The sequence below is a fragment of the Thunnus albacares genome, chromosome 14, assembly GCF_914725855.1.
Source record: "Thunnus albacares chromosome 14, fThuAlb1.1, whole genome shotgun sequence".
Lineage (NCBI taxonomy): Eukaryota > Metazoa > Chordata > Actinopteri > Scombriformes > Scombridae > Thunnus > Thunnus albacares.
Genome location: NC_058119.1, coordinates 21,135,681 through 21,155,917, shown reverse-complemented (window position 1 = coordinate 21,155,917; position 20,237 = coordinate 21,135,681). Strand labels below are relative to the sequence as shown.

Sequence of the window (20,237 nt, the reverse complement as noted above, 5' to 3'; positions counted from 1 at the left end):
CATGCAACACATATGGGAAGTAGTAATGACAAAAGAACGACATTGTTATATATCATAGTTTGCTCCTCACAGACTGATATAGCTCAATAGGCAATAAAGCTTTTAGGCTTTCCTGTTCAGAACATCTACTCCTATTTGGTCTTTCCCTGGAGAAATCCTCCAACAGACAGGAGGTGATACATGTTTTGTTTACAGCAGAAGCAAAGGCTGATTGTTTGGATATAAATAGTGCAGAGCAGTTACAGTAACTTGAGCACAGCAGTGATAGACCCCTTGGCTGAACTGACAAAGAAAGAGCAGTAACTGTTATGATTTAAACTCTATGAACAAGAAAATCTGAGGAGAATATAACATGATACTGGGTACTCTTCCTGATTGCTGTGATTTCTTGGAAGTGCAGTGCAAAAGCATAACAGCAAAGATGGCTTTAGAGCCTCAACAAGGGAAAAGGAGAGCAAAGAGGTTATGAGTGGCTAGACAGCACCTTCAAGGTATAAGTAAAGCCAATAAAAGGAAAGTCCATTGAAGGACAAGAAAAAGCGGCAACCTATTCCCTTGAAAATGCATGGTCAGTTAGGACTTTCAGATCAAAGTCAATAAGTAATAGACAAAGGAGACTGAATCGGCCCTGCAAGCTTAGAGATGCTCTGGGAGCAGGAGAGCCTCCAGACCCTGAGGGGTATAAGAACAAACCAGACAAGACAAGACAGCCAAGCAACCTCTGCACAGACGGACAAACAGACAAACAGACAGACAGACAGACAAAGGCTTTTCCTGTCCCCCATGGCTGGGTCTACTCAAGATTTACACACATTAAAGTGTACAATAGAGAAGATACTGTCTATACTGTCGATACAGTCTATTGTTTTGCCCTGAACTTCTCACAGTGGACAAAAAGAGACACTGGACTTTTCCTATAATACAAATAATGATACACCAGACATTTGTAACAAATTGAACAACTATATTTTGTTGCTCTTTGGGCACTAAACAGGTATTATGTTTTAAAATAATATTTTTATTCAGTTTAAAAATCTTACTTCATCATCTGTAAGCATTGTGGTTTTATGGAATTCACAGGTTATGTTTCACTAACCTAACAAACCACTACTGTTATGACATTGTACTAGGCATGTACAATGCTAGAAAGTGATGGTGTATGCATGTGTGTGATGCTGATGCCCCACTTGAAACTTACTGTATGTGTTATATATGTGTTAGCAATTAGCATATCTGTGTAAAAGCAAAGACATTGAACTGTGGCACTTTGCATGACAGTTAAATAAAGCTAGTCAAGCAAGTCAATCGCAAAAGATGTGGGGGGCAGTTGAATAATACAGCATATCTGAAATGTTCTTGGTCTAAAATTAAAAGTGCACTAAGGAGCAGACTATGGCTGCTCCGGGGATATCAGTCTGTACGTGTGTGATTCCTTTTGACATTTGAATCAGGTTGGCCTACTTTACCTCTCTTCATAAATGAAGAATAAAAAGCAAAGACTGCAGCACTCACAAACCAAATTCTGCTGATCCAACTTCCTAAAACCTTATCCAAAACCTTTTCCATGTCCAGTGACTAAAACCTTAATTCAACATAGTAATTTGTCTAGAAAAACCTCAACTACAACTGGAGACTAAAATCCACGATAAAAATGTCTGTACTTTGGGTTTGTCATCGTAAGGGCTCATTAAGTGACCTCATCCTGAATGTAGTTTGACAGCCTGTGTCCCAGCCAAGGATGCTGCTCCAGCCTCCAAACACTGCTCAGATAGGTAAAGCCAAATGAGGACGCACAGCATGTTGACTGGAGATGCAACCAACAATTATTTTCATCATTAATTCATCTGCAGATGATTTTCTCGATTAATCAATTAATCTTTTTGCCTATAGAATGTCAGAAAAAAGAGAAAAATATCATCACAATTTCCCAAAACCTAAGTTAACATATTCAAAAGAATTGTTTTTTTCTCGACCAAGAGTCCAAAATCCCAAAATATTAAGTTTATTTTCATATGACACACAAACACGTCAAAAAATCACATATTTGACAGTGAAATGTTGGCATTTCTGCTGGAAAAATTACTGAAATGATTATTCGATTAATAAAATAGTTACAGATTAATTTTCTGACTATCAGCTAATCGATTAATCGCTTCTTTCAGCTCTAATTTTGACACACGCACACACACAAAGTGACAGAAAGTGATCAACTGCACCATTTGCAAGTTATTCTTACATTCAATGATGTGTGCATATCCAACCACAACAACATGTTGATATGGATCAAATGAGAAAAAAAGACTTTTCTTAACATTTGACTAAAGTAGGTCATATTTTTGTAATCTGAATCCTGGAAGAGTGAGATTAAATGTGAATGGAAAAATGTAAAAAAAATTATAAAAAAGTGACGATAGAAAAATAATTAATTCTATAATCTATGCAGCTGGAAAGAGACTACACACTACCATTAATCTCTTACGACAGGATCTAGCACTACGCAGGGAGTTAATAAATCATTAGAGTGTCAGTATACCACCTTAAGTGTGCAGACACCTCAGTGTGTGTTTGTCAGCCTTTATGTGTTGATGTGGCTTGTAAATGCAGCATGTGGGAAGAAAAAACTGCCCCATACAGCAGAAAAGACCATATGGTGCTGAAAGGCGGCCACACGTGTCACATGAACAGTTGGCGAAAGGAACAAACAAGCAAACACCTCCATTCAGCCCGCATCCGCGTCTTGCCCGTTTCATTGTTATTAGCATACACAACCCAGCACAACCCTGGCCTTAAGATATAAACCCACCACAAGCTCAGTGACCTCTGTGTTCCATATGACCCACAGACCTACATATGGAAATTTACGCTTCATGGATGTTGAGAGCTGTATAGCCTTAAGAGTAAAAAACATACAGCAGCCTGCCTTTCAGCACTGTCTGAGAAAGTAAAATTATTATTCTTGAGGGGTCTAACAGGGGAAAACCAGCAGTCTAAACAAGCTCGTACTGATGAAGAGATAATAAAAAATAGATTATTAATAATCCAAGAGAATTAATGAAGCACATGCCCTGCAGCATAGTCTTTTTCAGTGCATGTCATTAATTCTCCGAAGCATGTGTGTAGCACATTTTTCAGAAGATATATTGAGATACACTAATTTCCGGAGGCAGCTTTCTCAGTTGAATGGGGGAACAGAAAAAAAATTAGCAAACTAATATAAAAACTTTAATTAAACATCAAAATAATAGAAGAAATATTATATTAGACTAGGGTTGCAACTAACAGCTGTTTTCATTATTGATTAATCTGCATATTATTTAATTAATAATTAACAGATTAGTTGTTTGGTCTATAAAATGTCCAAAAATGGTAAAAAAATGTCAATCACTGTTTCCCAAAGCCCAAGTTGTCCCGACCCGCAGTCCATAACTCAGATAAAGATATTTATCTTACAATCATAGAAGACTAAATAAACCCGAAAATATTCACATTATAGAAGCTGGAACCAGAGAATGATTCAAAATGATTAATTGATTATCAAAATAGTTGCCGACTAATTTTCTGTCAATTGATATTTGACTTTATCTGATACATTTAGCCAATTAATTGATTAACAGAAAACAACTACTGAGCAACTACTTAGATAATTGAATGATTGTTTAAGTTCTTTTTTAAGCTAAAACAAAGAATACTCTCTGGGAGGATTTGCTGCTTTTCTGCCTTGTTGTAAACCTGATAACTTTGGGATTTGGACTGTTGGATTGACAAGACAAGTAATTTTTATGACATCACCTTGGCCATTAGGAATTCTGGATCTGCATTTTTCACTATTCTCTGGCATTTTAATACTTAACCAAGAAAATACTCAGCAGTTTAATAATTGATGAAAATAACCATAAGTTACAGCCATGGCCCTATGTTAGACTGCAGTTGTGCAGAAAAAATACCTTTTAAATATAAACAGTAATTGATATCACATAAGAATATAGAGTATAATCCCCAGTCAGTTAATAGAATACAAACACAATTAAATTTTTTTTATCTATCTTTCTTGAAAGACTCTTAAAAATCTCTTCAACTTAGACCTGCTCCATAATACTTGCTATGATAAACACAGTATTTTCTGAATTTATGTACTGTGCTTAAAATGTCTAATGGTGGAAAAACTCTATTCCTACAAAAAGGTATTTGAACTGAATTAATACGTTAACCATCTACAACATTCTTGAATAAGACTGTTATATGAGTAGATCACTGTATTATGGACCTGCAGAAAGCCAAAGCACACACTGTATCAGGTATAGATTTGCCCTCATGAGCACTCAACATGGCCCATGCCAAACAGATCATGAACGACCCTTTAACGGGAACATTAGTATTTGACCAACCCTGCCACGTTGATTATGGCACCAACATTTATGCTGCCCACAGCAATAGCCTCAGCAGCAGACAAAAATAGTGAACTCTCTCACACTGAAATCCACACTGGCACTTAGGAGGAAAGAAAAAACATCAACGTTAGCATAACAGGACGATCAGGGGGGGAGCCTGGCAGTGAGGAGAGATGAGAATGGAAACTGCCCAAATACAAGATCAATATCTGCAGTGGAAAGAAGCACAAAAAAACGGAAACTCAGAGAGTAGTATGTTACACCCCAAAACAGATGTGAAGGTCACTCTTAGTTTTATTTTTCATTTTGGAAAGCTGAATACAGAAAAAAAACACTCTAGACACGCCCTTGATGTTCCATAACAAGGGAGAGGCTGATGATTATGTATATAAATTGCTCTGAGCATATTTTCTTGTTTTCTACTCTGCTGTCTCTCTGCATTTCTTACTTGCAGACTTTTCTATCCCCACCCGTTGTTTCTCTCCCTCTGACTCTGCACACAAGCCGGAGCTTCACTAGGCAAAGCCATCTGACTCTCATAACCCTTTTAACATTTCTACTCTGCAGATTACAGAAGTGAGATTCACTACTATTTTTAGCCATAGACACCGTTGTCCAACAACACTTTTAAAAACATTAAGAATAGTGTAGAATACTAAGTTCCAGGCTAGGTTGTTCTCAGTCACAAATAACCCTCCCTGACCACTGAAGTAAAATGAACTCACTTCCTAAACTTCCTACTGTACACAATGGCTGTGGGCAGGCCGAACAACAAAGTCCTCAACCCTAACTAGAGACAGAAGAAAGAGTCTTATTATTGAAGGAAACTGTTGACCATTAGGTCACAATCAGAATTATGATACTGAGCCAGAGACACCTTTAAAGTGATACAGGACAGATGAGATAGCGAGTTGCAGAGGACAGGAAAGTAGGGTTTCACTTTATTTTGATCTGTTCCATGTTAATAGTCAACTTCTGACAGTTCACAATCACATGATGTGTTACTAAATTGATGGATCAGCACTGACAGATTGGTGACTGTAGGGATTTATATGATGTCGAGGTGTCCAGTTTTTAACACATCCAGACAACATCCAAAAATCTAAAAATAAAAATAGAGTGCGGTCTTTCTGTTTATTAAAGGATGGGTTCACAAAACAACAGTCAGGTGTCCAAATGAACATTGAAACAAATTTTTCTTGCTATAATCATTCCTCCTGTTCATACTAGCCATTAGAAGATCCCTTCATAATGCACCTACAATGTAAGTGATCCGCAAAAATCCACAGTCCTCTTTCTGAGCAAAAATGTATTTAAAAGTTTATTTGAAGCTAACATGAAGCTTTAGCCAGCCAAATGAGTCAAATCAAGTAGATATCTTTCAATGTTGCAGTCTTTTTAGTGCCAAAGTCCCTCTTTTTGTTCCTATACTTCCCCTGCTGCTCGCTCAACTGGGAAACACTGTCTGAGGAAACACAAAAAGACTGTAAATGTGGCAGAAATCCACTTTATGTGACTAACTCAGACTACTGACGCCTCAAATAAGCTTCAGATAAACTTTTAAATGCCTTTTCGCACAAAATGTGGATTTTGGCCAATATCACTCACATTGGAAGCGCAATGAAGGGGATCTTTTAACGGCCAGTATGAACAGGAGGAATGATTACAGCAAGGAAAACAGCTTTCAGTGTTCATATGGCATATGACTGTTGTTTTAAGGCATACTTGAAAAATTGTGAACCCGTCCTTTAAGATTTCCTGTCCTGTCTGCACTGTAACTGTGTCACTGGACACAAATGGAGGCAGGCTAGGACATTGCTGCTGCGTTCTTTCCTCTCTGAGAGTGCAGCAACTGTCCTGTGACACTGACACAGTTTTTAAAAAAGCAACCGCCTGTAGAGCCAAGCAGCCTGCCACTGGCCACATTATGCAGAGAGAACAGAAAAGAGACAAGGAGAGGAAAAGACAGAGTAAAAATGGGAGAAAGAAAAGGACTGGATGGTATTATCTGCACATTCTGTGGCTCAGACCCAAAAAAATTTGAATTCTTACAGCTGAGGGAGGAGGAGGAGACTAACAAGATTCACTGATATGCAGCTCTCCAGCTTTCCAAGAGGATTTCAGTCCAGTATGTGAACAGCACAACCTTGTTAGAAACCCAGGTCAGGAATGCATCTTCACAGGTCACCATGAGATGCAATTATGAGATATTGTCAAGACAAATAAAATCAATCAGGCTGCTGGTGCTGTGAATAGAAGACTGTTTCAAATGCTCTGGCCAGTTCAGTAAGTTTAGATACATTTGTCATGAATCTGTTTTTAACTGTTACCAGATAATTAGAGAATAATTACACAAATCTAAATTTTGCATAGATTAGCAGTACAACCTAAGCTTTATTTGATTGTAAAAAAAAAAATACAAAGAAGGCATCTTGAAGATAATTTAAGCTATCTTAATGCATTCAAAGCGCATCTTTTGCTTTTCCCCAAAGTTTTACATCTTATGTGATGATGACAGCAAAAATCAAACTCAACACAAAGAGAGCGGATGCATGTAGGCCAGCTACATCTGCCCCACGAAAACAAAGCCCCCACACAGAAGAAGAGGAGGGGGTCCGGCATCGGGAAGCACACTGCAGCTACATTATATAGTGAAATATCTACTCATATAATCTACCCTTCAGACAATATAAATAGACACAAAAGAGGACCCCGAGGCTAGTATGTTTCCAATGAGATAAACACAAAGCGTTCAATGTGACCGACCTTCATTGATGTGCATCCTGTCTCGATAGCCCCGGTGTGGCTACAGAGGGATGCAACTAATAGCTAAAAAAGCAGGTCAATAACAGATAACAGTAGCAGTAAGAGGGCAAATGTAGCCGGTATTTGTATAGAGGAAACAAAGTGGCTGGGCTATGTCGCTTTACAAAGGTGGAGCAGGCTGGTCATGCTGCTGCTGCTGCTGCTGCTGACAATAGTGAGCCGCTCGGTGTGTGTCTGTGGAAATCCAGTTAGCCAACAGTGAGTCTGTGTAGCCGTTATAAGCATAATAAGGGTGATTAATCGGCTTATTTATTACAAATGCTGCCTCGATTTGAATTCACACTTGAGATTTTAATGTAAGAAGCTTCAAAATCTGCCGTGTCACCTCGGAGATTTTTTTTTATCAACATTGAAAGCCCACATCAATAGATGGGCAGCAGAAAATAGCAGAAAAGCGGCTCTAACCATTTTTTCCTCTGCCGTAAACTTCACGTGAGTCTAACGGTCGACAACTGCCTAGCTAAAAGCTAATATATTCTCCTGTTTACTAAATAAAAGTAAAATGTATTCGTTACTTACCCTGGTCTCTGCTGGTGTGTGTTGCTGTTGAAGGTGTGTGTGTCTGTTTGTGTGTGTGGAGCCCAGCCCTGCCGTTGCTGCAGTTCTGTCTAGCTGTGTGCGTCGGCCTTCTCTCCCGCGGTTGCTCAGCGATAGCGGGGAGCGAGAGAGCGGACCAACGTCGTGAAAAACGCGTCAATGCCGCGAGGACAGGAAACACCACTTCCTAACTTTCAAAATAAAATCAGGACAACGTCTTATTTTTTAATCTACAATAAAATGTTATTAAAAAATATTAATTATTGTTGATTAATATGCATATGTAAATTTATATTATCTATTTAATTATATATGTTATATATGTAAATTAATAAATTAATATGTATATATAAAATACATTATTTATTAAATTATGTATTTAAAATGTTATTAAAATTTTAAAATATGCAAAATTTAAAAAATATACTGTATATAATATAAAACATAACTTTTTTATGACAAGCTTACAATAAAACAGTGAGCAGTGATGTGCCCTCTGTAGTGACAGATTGTGTATCTAGGCAACCATATGCATATTTAATCATGTGCTCACAGATTTAGTTCAACATCCCTAAACCTATGGGGAGAGATGTTTATGCTTATGTCACATTTTATTTTTTGCTCTTGTCACCTTCATATATTTCATTGATTTCTTTGTCCATTGTCCATATTTCCTTTGTAGTCAATATTTAATTTCAAGTGTTATTATATTATTATTCCATTATGTAAATAGATTTTAAATTGTAAAAATTTTAATTTAATTTTAGTACTACTCTGTTTATTTCACTATTATTATTACCTTACTCTTGTTCTATTTTTATGCTTCTATGTTGTGTTTGTGGGAGCAAATGCCAAGACATGTTCTTTGTATGCTGGCATAAACAGATTCTGATTCTGATTCTGATTAAGATTAGGATTAAAAACATAATGTAGGCTAAATATACAGGGGTTCAGGGATCTAAGGAGCTATTGCACCCCTTGTCCCAACACAACAACCAAAAAATAATACAGATAACAATATTCCATATTAATAATGAAACAATTGATTTAAAAATAGTAACAAACCTTTGTCTGAGTGTTTGTAAAGAATATGAAAATAATAAGACATCGATAATATATTCATACTGGCACTTTTTTTTCAAAATTTCATTATGATGAAGATATAATGTCTTAATGTACCAAAGAGAAGTAGATACATTTTAGGCTTTGTTATCTAACCCACATTTGTGTTCAATACATGTGTTTTTTGCCATAAAAATACAAAATGGAAAAACTGGTTGATGTTATCCTTATACCATGTACCTGTTTTGCCTTGTCTGGTTCAGGAGAAAATATATAAAAATATTTCAGCATCTTTGTTAATAGTTTATTGTGTTGCCACCCAAAATGTCTTTATCATAGTAAATCCTTGTTTGATTTGAAAAAATGAAGCTCGACTTGTCAAGAGGGAAATCTCAAAGTGAGTAAATCAGGAAAAGAGGAAGGTCAAAGTGTGGATTTCCACTGAAGCTGGCTAAAAGAACTGAAGCTAAACTTATACATAGGAATTTCCACTAACATGATCATGGGCTACTGACTGATCATGAATCAGCTGCAGCTGCAAGGTACTTAACATTATGATAAATATAGGATAAAATATAGCTTACAGGAATATACAGCTTATGACAGGGGAGGTGCAAATAAAATACCCTACAGATGGCAAAGTAGCTGACATCACTGTGCACAGACTGGAACAGAGGATTAAATTGTATATGCCTCTCATCTCAATTTAAGTTTCAAAAATGCACCTTTTAATTTTGAAAGCATATATAGTGATTTCCGATGACTTGTGTTTCTGGTGAGCTTGACGCAGTTCATTCTCAGCAGCGCCTGCGTCTACACTTCCAACCATGGATGCTTCCAACTCGACCAGAAGCCCATGTCATCCAGAACCGGGTGGGCGGGTTTCCTGGTTTCACTGGTCACGTTGCAGGGTCTTTTGCTGTTGTAGCCTACCATCAGCTGGGCTGCGCAGCTGGCATTATATTCAATGCTGAAAATGTTGGTATTGCCTGCAGAGGGATGCGCAGTTCAACTAAATGGAACCAAAGAAACTCTTAAGAAAACGGATGTTGCAACACAAGAACTTTTTTATTATTATTATTATTGAAAAAGGATTCATATACAAACATGAAGGCATAGAAACCATAATAAACACATCTTAACATACAAGGCACATTAGGTAAGAAACACAAATTATGTAAAATAATAATATAATAATGTAAGTATTAATAGAAAATAAATAAAATTTTAAAAAACAAATTAATAATAATAGTAATAAGTCTACACTATTCCATAGTTGCCCTTATCAAATATTTTCAGTTCCTCATAAGCTCTGAGGAGAGACACTGCGTGTTTTCATCAGTCTCAAAGCATTTACATGATTGTCCGTAAGGTCCCTTTTTTCTGTTTTAAAGACAGAAAAATGCGGTTTCATTTTCCTCCATTTAGATGCGTGGATAATAAAAAAAAAATCACCAGGAATGTCAGGTTGTTCAGTATCAAGTCGTTGCCATACAAAAACATAACAGCATAACCATTCCAGCTAATTTGGGGGATCAAAAAGTAAATCAGATTGTTCTGTGATGCTACATTTTAGAGATTTTAGACAGCTTTGACTAATCGATATACTGTCGTGGTAAAAAAAAAAATAATAAAAAAAGCAAATTAAAACGTACTCACATTAGAAAAGGGAACGCATATATTACCAGTGCATTTGCAAGTTACTGACAGCGAAAATGTTTTGTCACCCTCAGATGACTGCGTAAACCAGAGAAATCCGTAACATTTTTTTTTTTTACAAACTGAGAATTAAACGTCTTATATGCTGCAGATCAATAATTATAATTACAATGATATTTTTATATGTTTACTTCCACCCAAAGCAATCGTTTCAAACACACAAAAACATCTTTTTTACCATATAAAAAATTCAAAATCGAAAACGTTACACTCCTGTTTTGTTTGGCACGATGACGTAATGACGCTCCCTCCCTGTCGGCGTGAGAGCACTCGGTTTAAATATGTGGAAGTACCGGCTGGAGAGGCGGAGCGTTTGTTTCATATTTATTTTCGAACTGTACATCTGACTCTGCTATTTTTTTTCATCTTGTGATTTTAGCTGTATTAGGCTGCTTCACCATGGTTGGCTTTTAATCTGGCGTTCAACTTCATTTTAGTTTGTTTTAAGGTTGGCCGTGTCCTCGCCGGAAGTTATTTTAATTTAAAACTCAGTATTTTAAACGTTATATGTCTGGTGAATAACGTGGTAATTCATTTGTAGTACACGTTCAACATTTCTAAAGAGTGTAGTAATCTGTATCGTACATTTACTGATCTTTTGAATGAGGTTTAGTTATTGTTTACTTACAATATTTACATTGCGGTGGATAACGTGACTCAAATCGAGCCGCCCAGTCCGTTGGAGGGGCGTCGGACGTTGGAGCAGGAATGAGCTGCTCGTGCGAATGGACGGATAACATGGACGACCAGCGGGACGTTCAAACTTCCAAGCGAAACGGGAGCTGCAGGTCGTTAATATCGGCCGGTTCCGCGGTGGCTATGGAGATTAAAAGGAAGAAAATACGACAGAGCACCTTATTCCTTCAAACAGAGGTATGAGTAAAGAGCTACAGAGTGGTGTATGTTTTGTCGTCAACTCTGAAACATAATAAGAGACGGTTCAGTTGACGCTGAAGGTTCAAAGTGCAACGATGCTAAGAAAACTTATATACACTTCTCAAACATTATATTTCACATTGCTGTGCTAATATAACTGGTTAACAATGACACGAGTCTTCTAATGTCTGTCTCAAACGCACAAATCACGCGTTATCTCTAGTTAGTCCCCTGGGATAATGCCATTGAAGCCGGTTATTCAAAAGGGCAGTTACGCCTTTTATTCAGTTCCCCTGAAACCAGAGCTGCGTGCTTTCTGCACTTTTGAACGTTGCTTAGCATGTCCAGAACAATAATTTGGTCTTTCTGCTCTAACACCGCTCAAACTAATTTCCTTTCAGGCCAAAAGCATGAGACGATGCCCCAGTCTTCTGAATGACACGCTGCAGATAGTAGAGGATATGAATTTGTTGTACATACGACAGATTTCTAAGAAGCTGCAGGTGCATATTTGTTAGTTTATAAAGTGGAGAATGATGATGTTTGTATCCTTTTAACAAATATTAATGTAATTCTCAACTCATTTGGACAATTTCTTACTCAGTAAGACCAAATTAATTGAAAAGCTGGTATTTTGAATTTCGTAGAAGATCTCTTTTGACCAAATTTGACATCATCATACTCCATTTGAGCCATAAATATGTTTGCTAGAACTAACCATTTACGCTTTTTGCCATTTGTGCTTTGCAGCATGCAATCCATGCATTTTCATATTTCATCTTTGCCATCGTAATCTCCATATGATCTGCATCAAATCATGTCTTTATAGTCATTGTACTCCCATTTAGCATATATATCATTATGATACCACCGGTGCTTTTCCTAACCTCTCCATTCCCCTAACTGCAGCGATCATCTCACCTCATCCTCTGCCACAAAAAGCTGCTTTTGTGTGATTAAAAATATGTTTGCCACAAATTTAACAATTATGTATCAATTTCATCGTGGTGGCACCTTCTTGTGATGGTGCCAAGTGTTATTTTTAGCGCTAGAAGTTCAAAGAAGTAAGATCACATTTCCTGTAAGCCTTGAATTATTTTGTTGTCTTATATCTGCCCAATCGCAAGAAATGTGATTTAACACCTTTAACACTGGAAGGGTTTTTTTTTTCTTTTGTCACAAACAACATTCAAGGACAACTTCACTCCAACTCCATTTTAACAAAATCTTGCACTCATCATTTCCATCTTGTCCCATTTGTCCCAGATGAACACATATTAAAGCATGAAAGACAGCCTCCGATCCGTGTTGATGTAGCTCTCTGTAGTTTTTTTTTCTGACATTGAAAATATTCATTTGATAATTGTGAACTTTCTCCTGTGTATGTTATGTCCAAGAAGAACACTAACATTCAAGAAAAGCTGGACTTTGAGATGCGAATGCGAGAGGGCGCCTACAAGCTGCTCCTCGCTTGCAGTAAGAGAGACCAGGTTCTTAACGCCTCCAAGAACCTGCAGACCTGCAACGCCAGGATCAAGGCTTACTTCACCCAGCTGCAGAGGAAGAAAGAGGAGCAGGACAGGATGGGCGCAGTCAGGAGGTAAAGATGGAAACTGTGTGGAAAATGTCTGTAAAGGTTCAGTGTAGGACAGAAACACTTGTTTAAAACTTCCAGTGCACATTACTCACAAAATATTGTCAAAGATTAAATTGTAATAAATTGTTAAATTAAGAAGTTACTTCTTTGAGGGAGTGAAAAAAGTTAAAAATCAGTAATTGAAAGCAATGTTAGGATTAGAATTATTAGATTATTCTATTAGAAATAGATTTACTGAAGCATTGTTTTGCAGTGAAGTGGATGTATTAATACGTGTTACAGTGCATTGCAACAGTAAATTAAATTTTTTATTTCAGATATTCAGATCCAGTTACAGATGATCGTGTACCCTGTAATGGAACAATTGCAATGTCTGGTAAGATTGCTCCCCTTTTGTCCAGGATCATTCAGTACTGAAATGCACAGAATAAATATACAACACAAAGTTAAGACAAAGAGTGTTTTAGAATATGAATGGGCTCTTCTTTCTGCTGATGTAGGGCTGCGTATTCCTATGCTGTGGAGGGATTCGGATCACTTTAACAACCGAGGGAGTGAGTTTGTCCTTTTTTATTACCATTCATAACCATCTGTTTAGCTTCACCTTGTGTTATTTTATGAAAGCTTACTCCTTTAACTCGTGTGTTTGTTAGGCTCTCGTCGGGTGGCGGTCTTCTGTCTGTTGCAGATTGGCTCAGAGGTGTTTGACACTGAGATGGTGGTGGTGGACAGATCAGTCACTGACATCTGCTTTGAAGGAGTCACCGTCTTGTAAGTGTCGGTTGCATGTGTTCAATAAGCAGTTAATAAGAATAAACTAATCTAAATTTCTGTATTTTCTTATTAGTTGTTTTGTAGCTCGATGGAAAAATAGTTTGTGTATATATTTCAATTTTGATATCCTTATTTAAATGTTTCTTACTGACAGTAAAGAGGCAGATCCTCAGTTTGAGCTGAAGGTGGAGCTGTGGAGCTGTGCCCTGGAGGAAGAGCTCACATTGGTAAAAACACCAAAGAAACTGGCCAAGAAGCTCCGCAACTCCTTTGGAAAGACTGCCGGGAAGAAGCTCTGCCCTCTGCTGGATGTTCCAGACCCTGACACCTTCCTACAGCACAACCCAATTCCCTCGTATGTATTGTGTAATCCCATAAAACCCTTTACAGACTCTTGGCTCTCTATTTAAGATTTTTTTTGCAGTTGGGGATCTAACTCGATTATGACTTGTTACTGGAACAATGTGTGTGTAGCTGCAGGCTCACACAACAGGGGTGTAAACAAATCAGACTGATGGAGTATTGAGATTAAGGTTACAAAAATATTTGAGGTTATGAATACTGATATGTTTAGCCATAGGACATTCATAGATTTTTTTTTGTGCCCTTAATGTAACTGTTTTATTGAAAAAGTGCATTCTTTTTATGTTCCCACCACAATTTTACTTGTGTCTGAGCGGAAAGGCGTATTTAGCAGTATTAAGAACATCAAATGACACTGAACATCTGTAAGTGATACATACCACCTGTTCAGTGGTAGAAGAGACACTGGAGTACATTAGGCCTTTGAAGAAGGAGATAATTTACAAAAAACAAAGTTGGTTAAGTGCACATGTTGGTTACAGAGTTAAGAGTCTTTGTATATCTATGTCTTTGTTATTATTTACTGTTAGGGTTAGAGTGGAGCATGAATTTGCTATGGCTGGTGTTGGAAGAGATGGAATGAAAGTAAGTCAATGCAGTATGCTTGAAAGTATGCTAAACTCTGTGTACTTTATGTGTGTGTCTACTTGTACCAGTGGAGCCAAGTACAGCCTGCTGGCCTACACCACACTGAGTCTGTCCGAAGCTGAAGGCAGCTTTCAGTCTCACTCACTCATTGTCCTCCAAGATGGTAAGAAACAAAGGCACAGAAATGTAATATCTGGGGATATAAGGGATTATGCTTTTTAGCTCCCAATTCGATTAAGTACCAGGGTAATGACAGAATATTTTAACACCATTAAACCTATGATTGAAGTTTAGCTCGGATTACTTTTCTTCCTTTGTGCGAGTGATTAAATGAATAGTTCTAATTTTTTCGGTAAATGTTTGGTATGAATTTACATCACATTACATCAGTGTTCAGGTCCACAGTGCATATAATGAGATTAATGCTACTGTTAAATGCTGACTGGAAACTCTCTCATCTCTATTCTGTGTATTTGATACGTAACAATAGACCTTTACAACCAAAGAAAAGATGTGTTATCAATTAGTTTTCTCTTCTCATGCGAGATTGGAATGATTCTTCATGAAAACCTTTATCTTTACATAAAGCATACAGTAGTTCATATGTAGATCTCAATATTTTGGGGTTTTATTGCCACTGCTGCTCTTCATTCCCACAGCTGAGTGGTCATCTTGGCTTCCACTTTATGGCAACCTCTGCTGCCGGTTGGTGGCCCAGCCTGTCTGTATGACACAAAGCATGATGACTGGTTACCTGAGCCAGAAGGTGTGTTGGCTGCTGTTGTTGTCATCATTAGCATTAGCTCTAAAGCTGGTTCTGAGGTAAAATACTTAAGTTCTGCTGTTTTCTTTCTGGTGATTTTCAGCAAAGTGCAGAGGGGATGTACCGCTGCTGCAGCCTTTACTGTGTTTTGAGTGCCGGCTTTTTGTCCTGTTACTTCACCCCGGAAGAAATTGACGCTAAAGTGCAGCCCACTCTCAAAGTACCCATTGACAAGGTAACACACAGAGTAGCAAACATTCTGACCTTCACCCTCTGCACTCCCTTGTATTTCAAGCTCAGTTATTTTGGTGTGCTTGTTGATTGAAAATGACTGCCACTTAACCACAGGAGCAACGTAATAAAACAAAGTTGATTTACTGACGTATTTCACTGTGTTACTTACTTTCAAGACATATTTGTGCTTGAATTTATACATCAGTCAATAAATGTAAAGACAGAAAAGTGTTAAATAAAATAATAACATCATAAGTAGCCTCTGTGTTTGTCCATGTCACTGTTATTACTGGTTAGATTAAATATAAATATTAAATTTATTACCGTTTTAAAATTTACCGATTTAAAATCTCAGTTCAGGGTTTCCATAACATTTGCCAAAGAGCCAAAATAAAATGCCACATTACTCACTAAGATCCTGCTTGCATCTTTGGCATTTTTCTGCTGAATTAATTTTTTTCTGCAGTATCATCATGTACTTTTTTTAGTGCTTTATCTTATGTGAGTTATCTGTGTCGATTCTGCAGGACACCCGCATCCGTGTGATGGAGAAGGAGTCGGCAGGCCAGAAATCCAGGAGTCTGTCGATCATCAACCCTTCATCAGAGGGAGCTCAGACCATAGTCTTCACCACGGACACCAGGGAGGAGCTGGAAGACTGGCTGGAAGCCCTTTACCAGCACCTCTATGATCAGAGTGAGTGTGTTTCTGTGTAAATATAGAACAGGAACATGTTTGTATGCTTCTATAAAAGGTTGTGTGTGTGTGTGTAAGTGCGTCAGTCTGTTTTGGCTAGAAAAATGTTTGCACATATATTTAGCTAAACTCCCTGTAACAAGAACAGATTGTATAACCTTTATCTGTGTCTCTCATGCCTCTCCTTGTTTACAACCAGGCCAGTGGCTGCACTGCTGCGACCAGTTAATGAAGATCGAGGTCGCATCACCACGGAAACCATCACTCTTTCTCACCAAGCAAGCTGACTCTGTTTACAACGACCTCAGTGAGTAGAGTAATTGGGACGAGTGGCTGAAGTGAGTTAGATAGAGGATGATAATTTGCTGATGAAATGTTTGACAGTGCCTTATGTTTAACTCATCAGTTTGACTTTTTTTTTCAATACTCATTTATTTTGTTTTCCTGCAGGTATAAATTCACCTGGCAAGTTTGAGAGCATCACAGACATTATCCACAACAAGATTGAGGAGACAGATGGCCACTTTCTTATTGGTCATGACGAGGAGAAGGAGACGCCTAATTGGTCCACTCTGTTTGATGGATCCCAGTCATTGGTAGTGCAGAAGAGTATCCTGTCACAGAGCAAAACCTCCACCCCTTGTTCAAGCCCAAACCACAACACCAGCTCTACATCCATCGGCAACAAGAAGCGGCGTGCCCCGCCTCCTCCCCCTGACAGGGAACCTTATGCTCCTCCCACCCGCCCTGCTAGACCTCCCCTCCCTGCTTCACTTCATAATCATCCTCCTCCTCCTCCTCTCTCATACCAGGAGAAGGAGAACTCCGGCACTTGCATGTCGCGCCCGGCCACAAAATCCAAAACTGGCAGACCATCTTTGGATGCCAAATTTTCTGCCATCATCCAGCAGCTGCAGCGGAACAACACTGGAGGAGCCGGAGCCCTCAGCCGTAAAAACGCTCCACTGGGCGTCCTTGATGTACAACCACAAAGTCAGCCTCTGCCCCCTCTCCAGCAGATGGAGTACCAGGACCCTGAAGCAACAGGTGAACATGGCTTTGTCAGACCCAGTCATGGTCCTGGTCCAGTTCCCGCACCGAGGAGCAAACTGAGGAAGTCTTTCAGAGAGAGGATGAACCTTAAAGCCTTGTGACCTTGAATCTTCCAACATCTGAATGATTTAACAACTTTAATCTAACTTTGCCTTACCACTAACACAAATAACATTTAGATAGTAGAAGTTCTAGTTTGTCTCCATTAAAGCCAGATATCACAATATATTTAACTGTACCTCAATATTGATGATATGATGATATTTTGGGTGTGACTGTTAATTGTTTTAGGAAATACGATGCTTTCTTACTGAGAATTGGATGAGAAGATCTACAGTATGAAGCTGGAGCCAGGAGGTGTTAGGCTTAGTTTAGCATAAAGATTGAAAAAAAAGAGGAAAACAGCCAGACTGGCTCTGTCCATAGATAACAAAATGCACCTACCAGCACTACTAAAGCTCATCAATTAACAATTTATAGTTCTTTTGTTTACTTTGTACAAAAAACAAAGTGTAAAAATGAGGTGTAAGGTTTTTGTATGGATTAAAGAATCAAATATAATGTGTTAATTAATGAGCTTTAGAGGTGCTGCCAGGCAGATTTAGTTACCTTTGGACTGAGCCAGACTAGCTGTTTCCCCTGCTTTCAGTCTTTATGCTAAGCTAAGGCCAACCGTCTCCCAGCTCCGGCTTAATATTGAGTAGACAGATGTGAGAGTGATATTGATCTTCTTGTCTAACTCTCGGAAACAAAGCAAATAAGTGTATTTCCCAAGATGTCGAAATATTGCTTTAACCTAAAGGATTGATGGGTGACGCGGCCTCCATTATTTAAAAAAAGAAGACCCTCATAATGTCCATCATAACAACCCAAATTTCAGTTGACACCTCATATCACAATATCAATATGGTATTGATACATCTCCAGCTCCACTCTCCATTTATAAAACTTTCTTTATGAGCAGCTAACCCATAGATGAAATTGAAAGCTGTATGTTGGCTTGGACACCGCCATCATCAATCCCACTAAAATGGAAAGGCTTATTTCTCAGCTCTGCCACTGGAACACGGACTGAAGAAAGAGCCTTTGCAAAAGCACTCAAATTGGAATTGATCCATGGACCGACTGCGGACGAGTCATTCCTTTTGGAACTATTGACTTATTCCACTTACTGTGACGACTTTATGACCACTATAGCTGATTTTAAGGGAACAGGACTTTAGGAGCAATTGCAAGCACTAATGTGACTTCTCCATTTCCCAGAGGTCTTAATAATGGAGTGACCTTGGTTTTCAGGGGCTACACAGTATGTCCAACATAATTTAACACTGCGACCCGTAAATGCTATGAACATAATTGAATGAATGAGTCTTTTGACTGGCAAAAATAATGAATACCCTTGTATGTGTGTGTGTGTGTGTGTGTGTTTTGAACCACTGTATCCAATAATACCTGCCACTAAATATTTCAACCACTTAACCATCACGTGTTGAAGAATGATCTTCATAATTACACCTGAGTACACAAAACATTAGCTACTTTTTTTTCTGAAATTGCCTGCCTAGATAAAGAAAGTGTGGTGAAAGGTACAATCCTATTTCTTAATCTTGCCCTCTAAATTCAGTTTAATCAAGAGAGGGAGATTACAGGAGGATTTAGTTTAAGCCTTGAAAGAACCGAGAGTGGGTTGTACAATGTACAATGGTGTATGCAGCTCAATATTAGCAGTGTGTTCCAAATGTTTTGTATGGTCATTGTGTGTTAATAACACATTAGTCACTTTGATTAGTACTGTACATACCTAGAAAAACAAGGGAAGATTATGGGATCAAAAACTCAAAACCAGTAGTTTTACTAATGCTGATGTGGTTGCACCTCTGGATAAAATCATCCTCTTAAATATGTTACAAGTGAAACCGAACAAATTTCAAAATGAATAAGGGAATATGGCTGTTAGATTAAACATCCTTCATCTTCCATCAACATCTCAGCCCTTTTCAGATACACTAAGCATGCTACGGAGAAAGAATATTACAATGAAAGCTGACATTACTGCATAGTATATCAGACAATTAATGTTAAAAGCAATTTTAATGCAACCAGTATAGGAAAGGTTGCCTCTAGAGGGAGAACATGTGATCTAATGCGTAAAAAATGTACAACTGCTTTATGACTAAATAAGGTCTGGACATTCTCACTGTGTTCAGAGCCAAACTAATGAGCCAAATTTATATTCACTTGTTTTAAAAATATTTGTCTTTATATTTGTCTTTTCATGTATTAATTACTTATAACAGTTCATGGAAATAGTTTGTATATTTATTGTACTGGTCATTAAAACTGTTGTGTAATTCCCTTTTGTAGTATAATACTGCTAAGTCATCTCAATGTTCCTTTTATGATATTAATTATTTAGACTAAGTGGCTTTGTGCCTATGTATGTAGTGATACATTAATCTTGTCCTAGCGCAGTATAATTTGTGTACGGTGCAATGTAAAAAAAAAATACAGTAGTTTTTTATAAAGGTGCAATTTTCTCACTCTCTGTTGGCTGTTTTTGTCTTGTAAGCTAACTGTATTTTTTATTATTGCTGATCTGCAATAAAACGGCCTACATTCTACCCTGGTGAGCCTGTTTTATTTTTGCTGAGCTTGGAAGTATTACTGAATATTTTTCATGGTAAAGGTTTACCAGGGGGTGGCAATAAAAGTCAAAGCATAGCTTTTATTGCAGCCCAACACACATCCCATAGAGATACAT

At 37.9% G+C, this 20,237-nt stretch overlaps 2 protein-coding genes across 8 annotated transcripts in view; one reads left to right on the top strand and one right to left on the bottom strand.

Moving 5' to 3' along the window:
• Positions 1–7,892, bottom strand: part of cep170aa (centrosomal protein 170Aa) — a 43,251-nt gene extending 35,359 nt beyond the window's left edge. For all 6 annotated transcript variants that reach the window (XM_044372425.1, XM_044372428.1, XM_044372427.1 and 3 more), the window contains exon 1: positions 7,734–7,892. The gene's annotated coding sequence lies outside the window, so the exon portion shown is untranslated. The remainder of the gene's footprint in view (positions 1–7,733) is intronic.
• Positions 7,893–10,814: 2,922 nt separating this feature from the next.
• rtkn2 (rhotekin 2) lies at positions 10,815–18,318 on the top strand. 2 transcript variants are annotated; one of them, XM_044373602.1, is made up of 12 exons: positions 10,815–11,405; positions 12,806–13,008; positions 13,323–13,381; positions 13,506–13,559; positions 13,659–13,776; positions 13,934–14,134; positions 14,799–14,893; positions 15,390–15,496; positions 15,597–15,728; positions 16,255–16,423; positions 16,623–16,730; positions 16,874–18,318. In XM_044373602.1, exons 1-12 carry the CDS (start codon positions 11,241–11,243, stop codon positions 17,575–17,577), a joined length of 2,115 nt encoding a protein of 704 aa, XP_044229537.1. In that variant the 5' UTR covers positions 10,815–11,240; the 3' UTR covers positions 17,578–18,318. The 2 variants fall into 2 exon arrangements, with proteins under 2 accessions (XP_044229537.1, XP_044229538.1); XM_044373603.1 differs by having other exon boundaries at positions 10,817–11,405; positions 12,809–13,008.
• Positions 18,319–20,237: the final 1,919 nt, after the last annotated feature.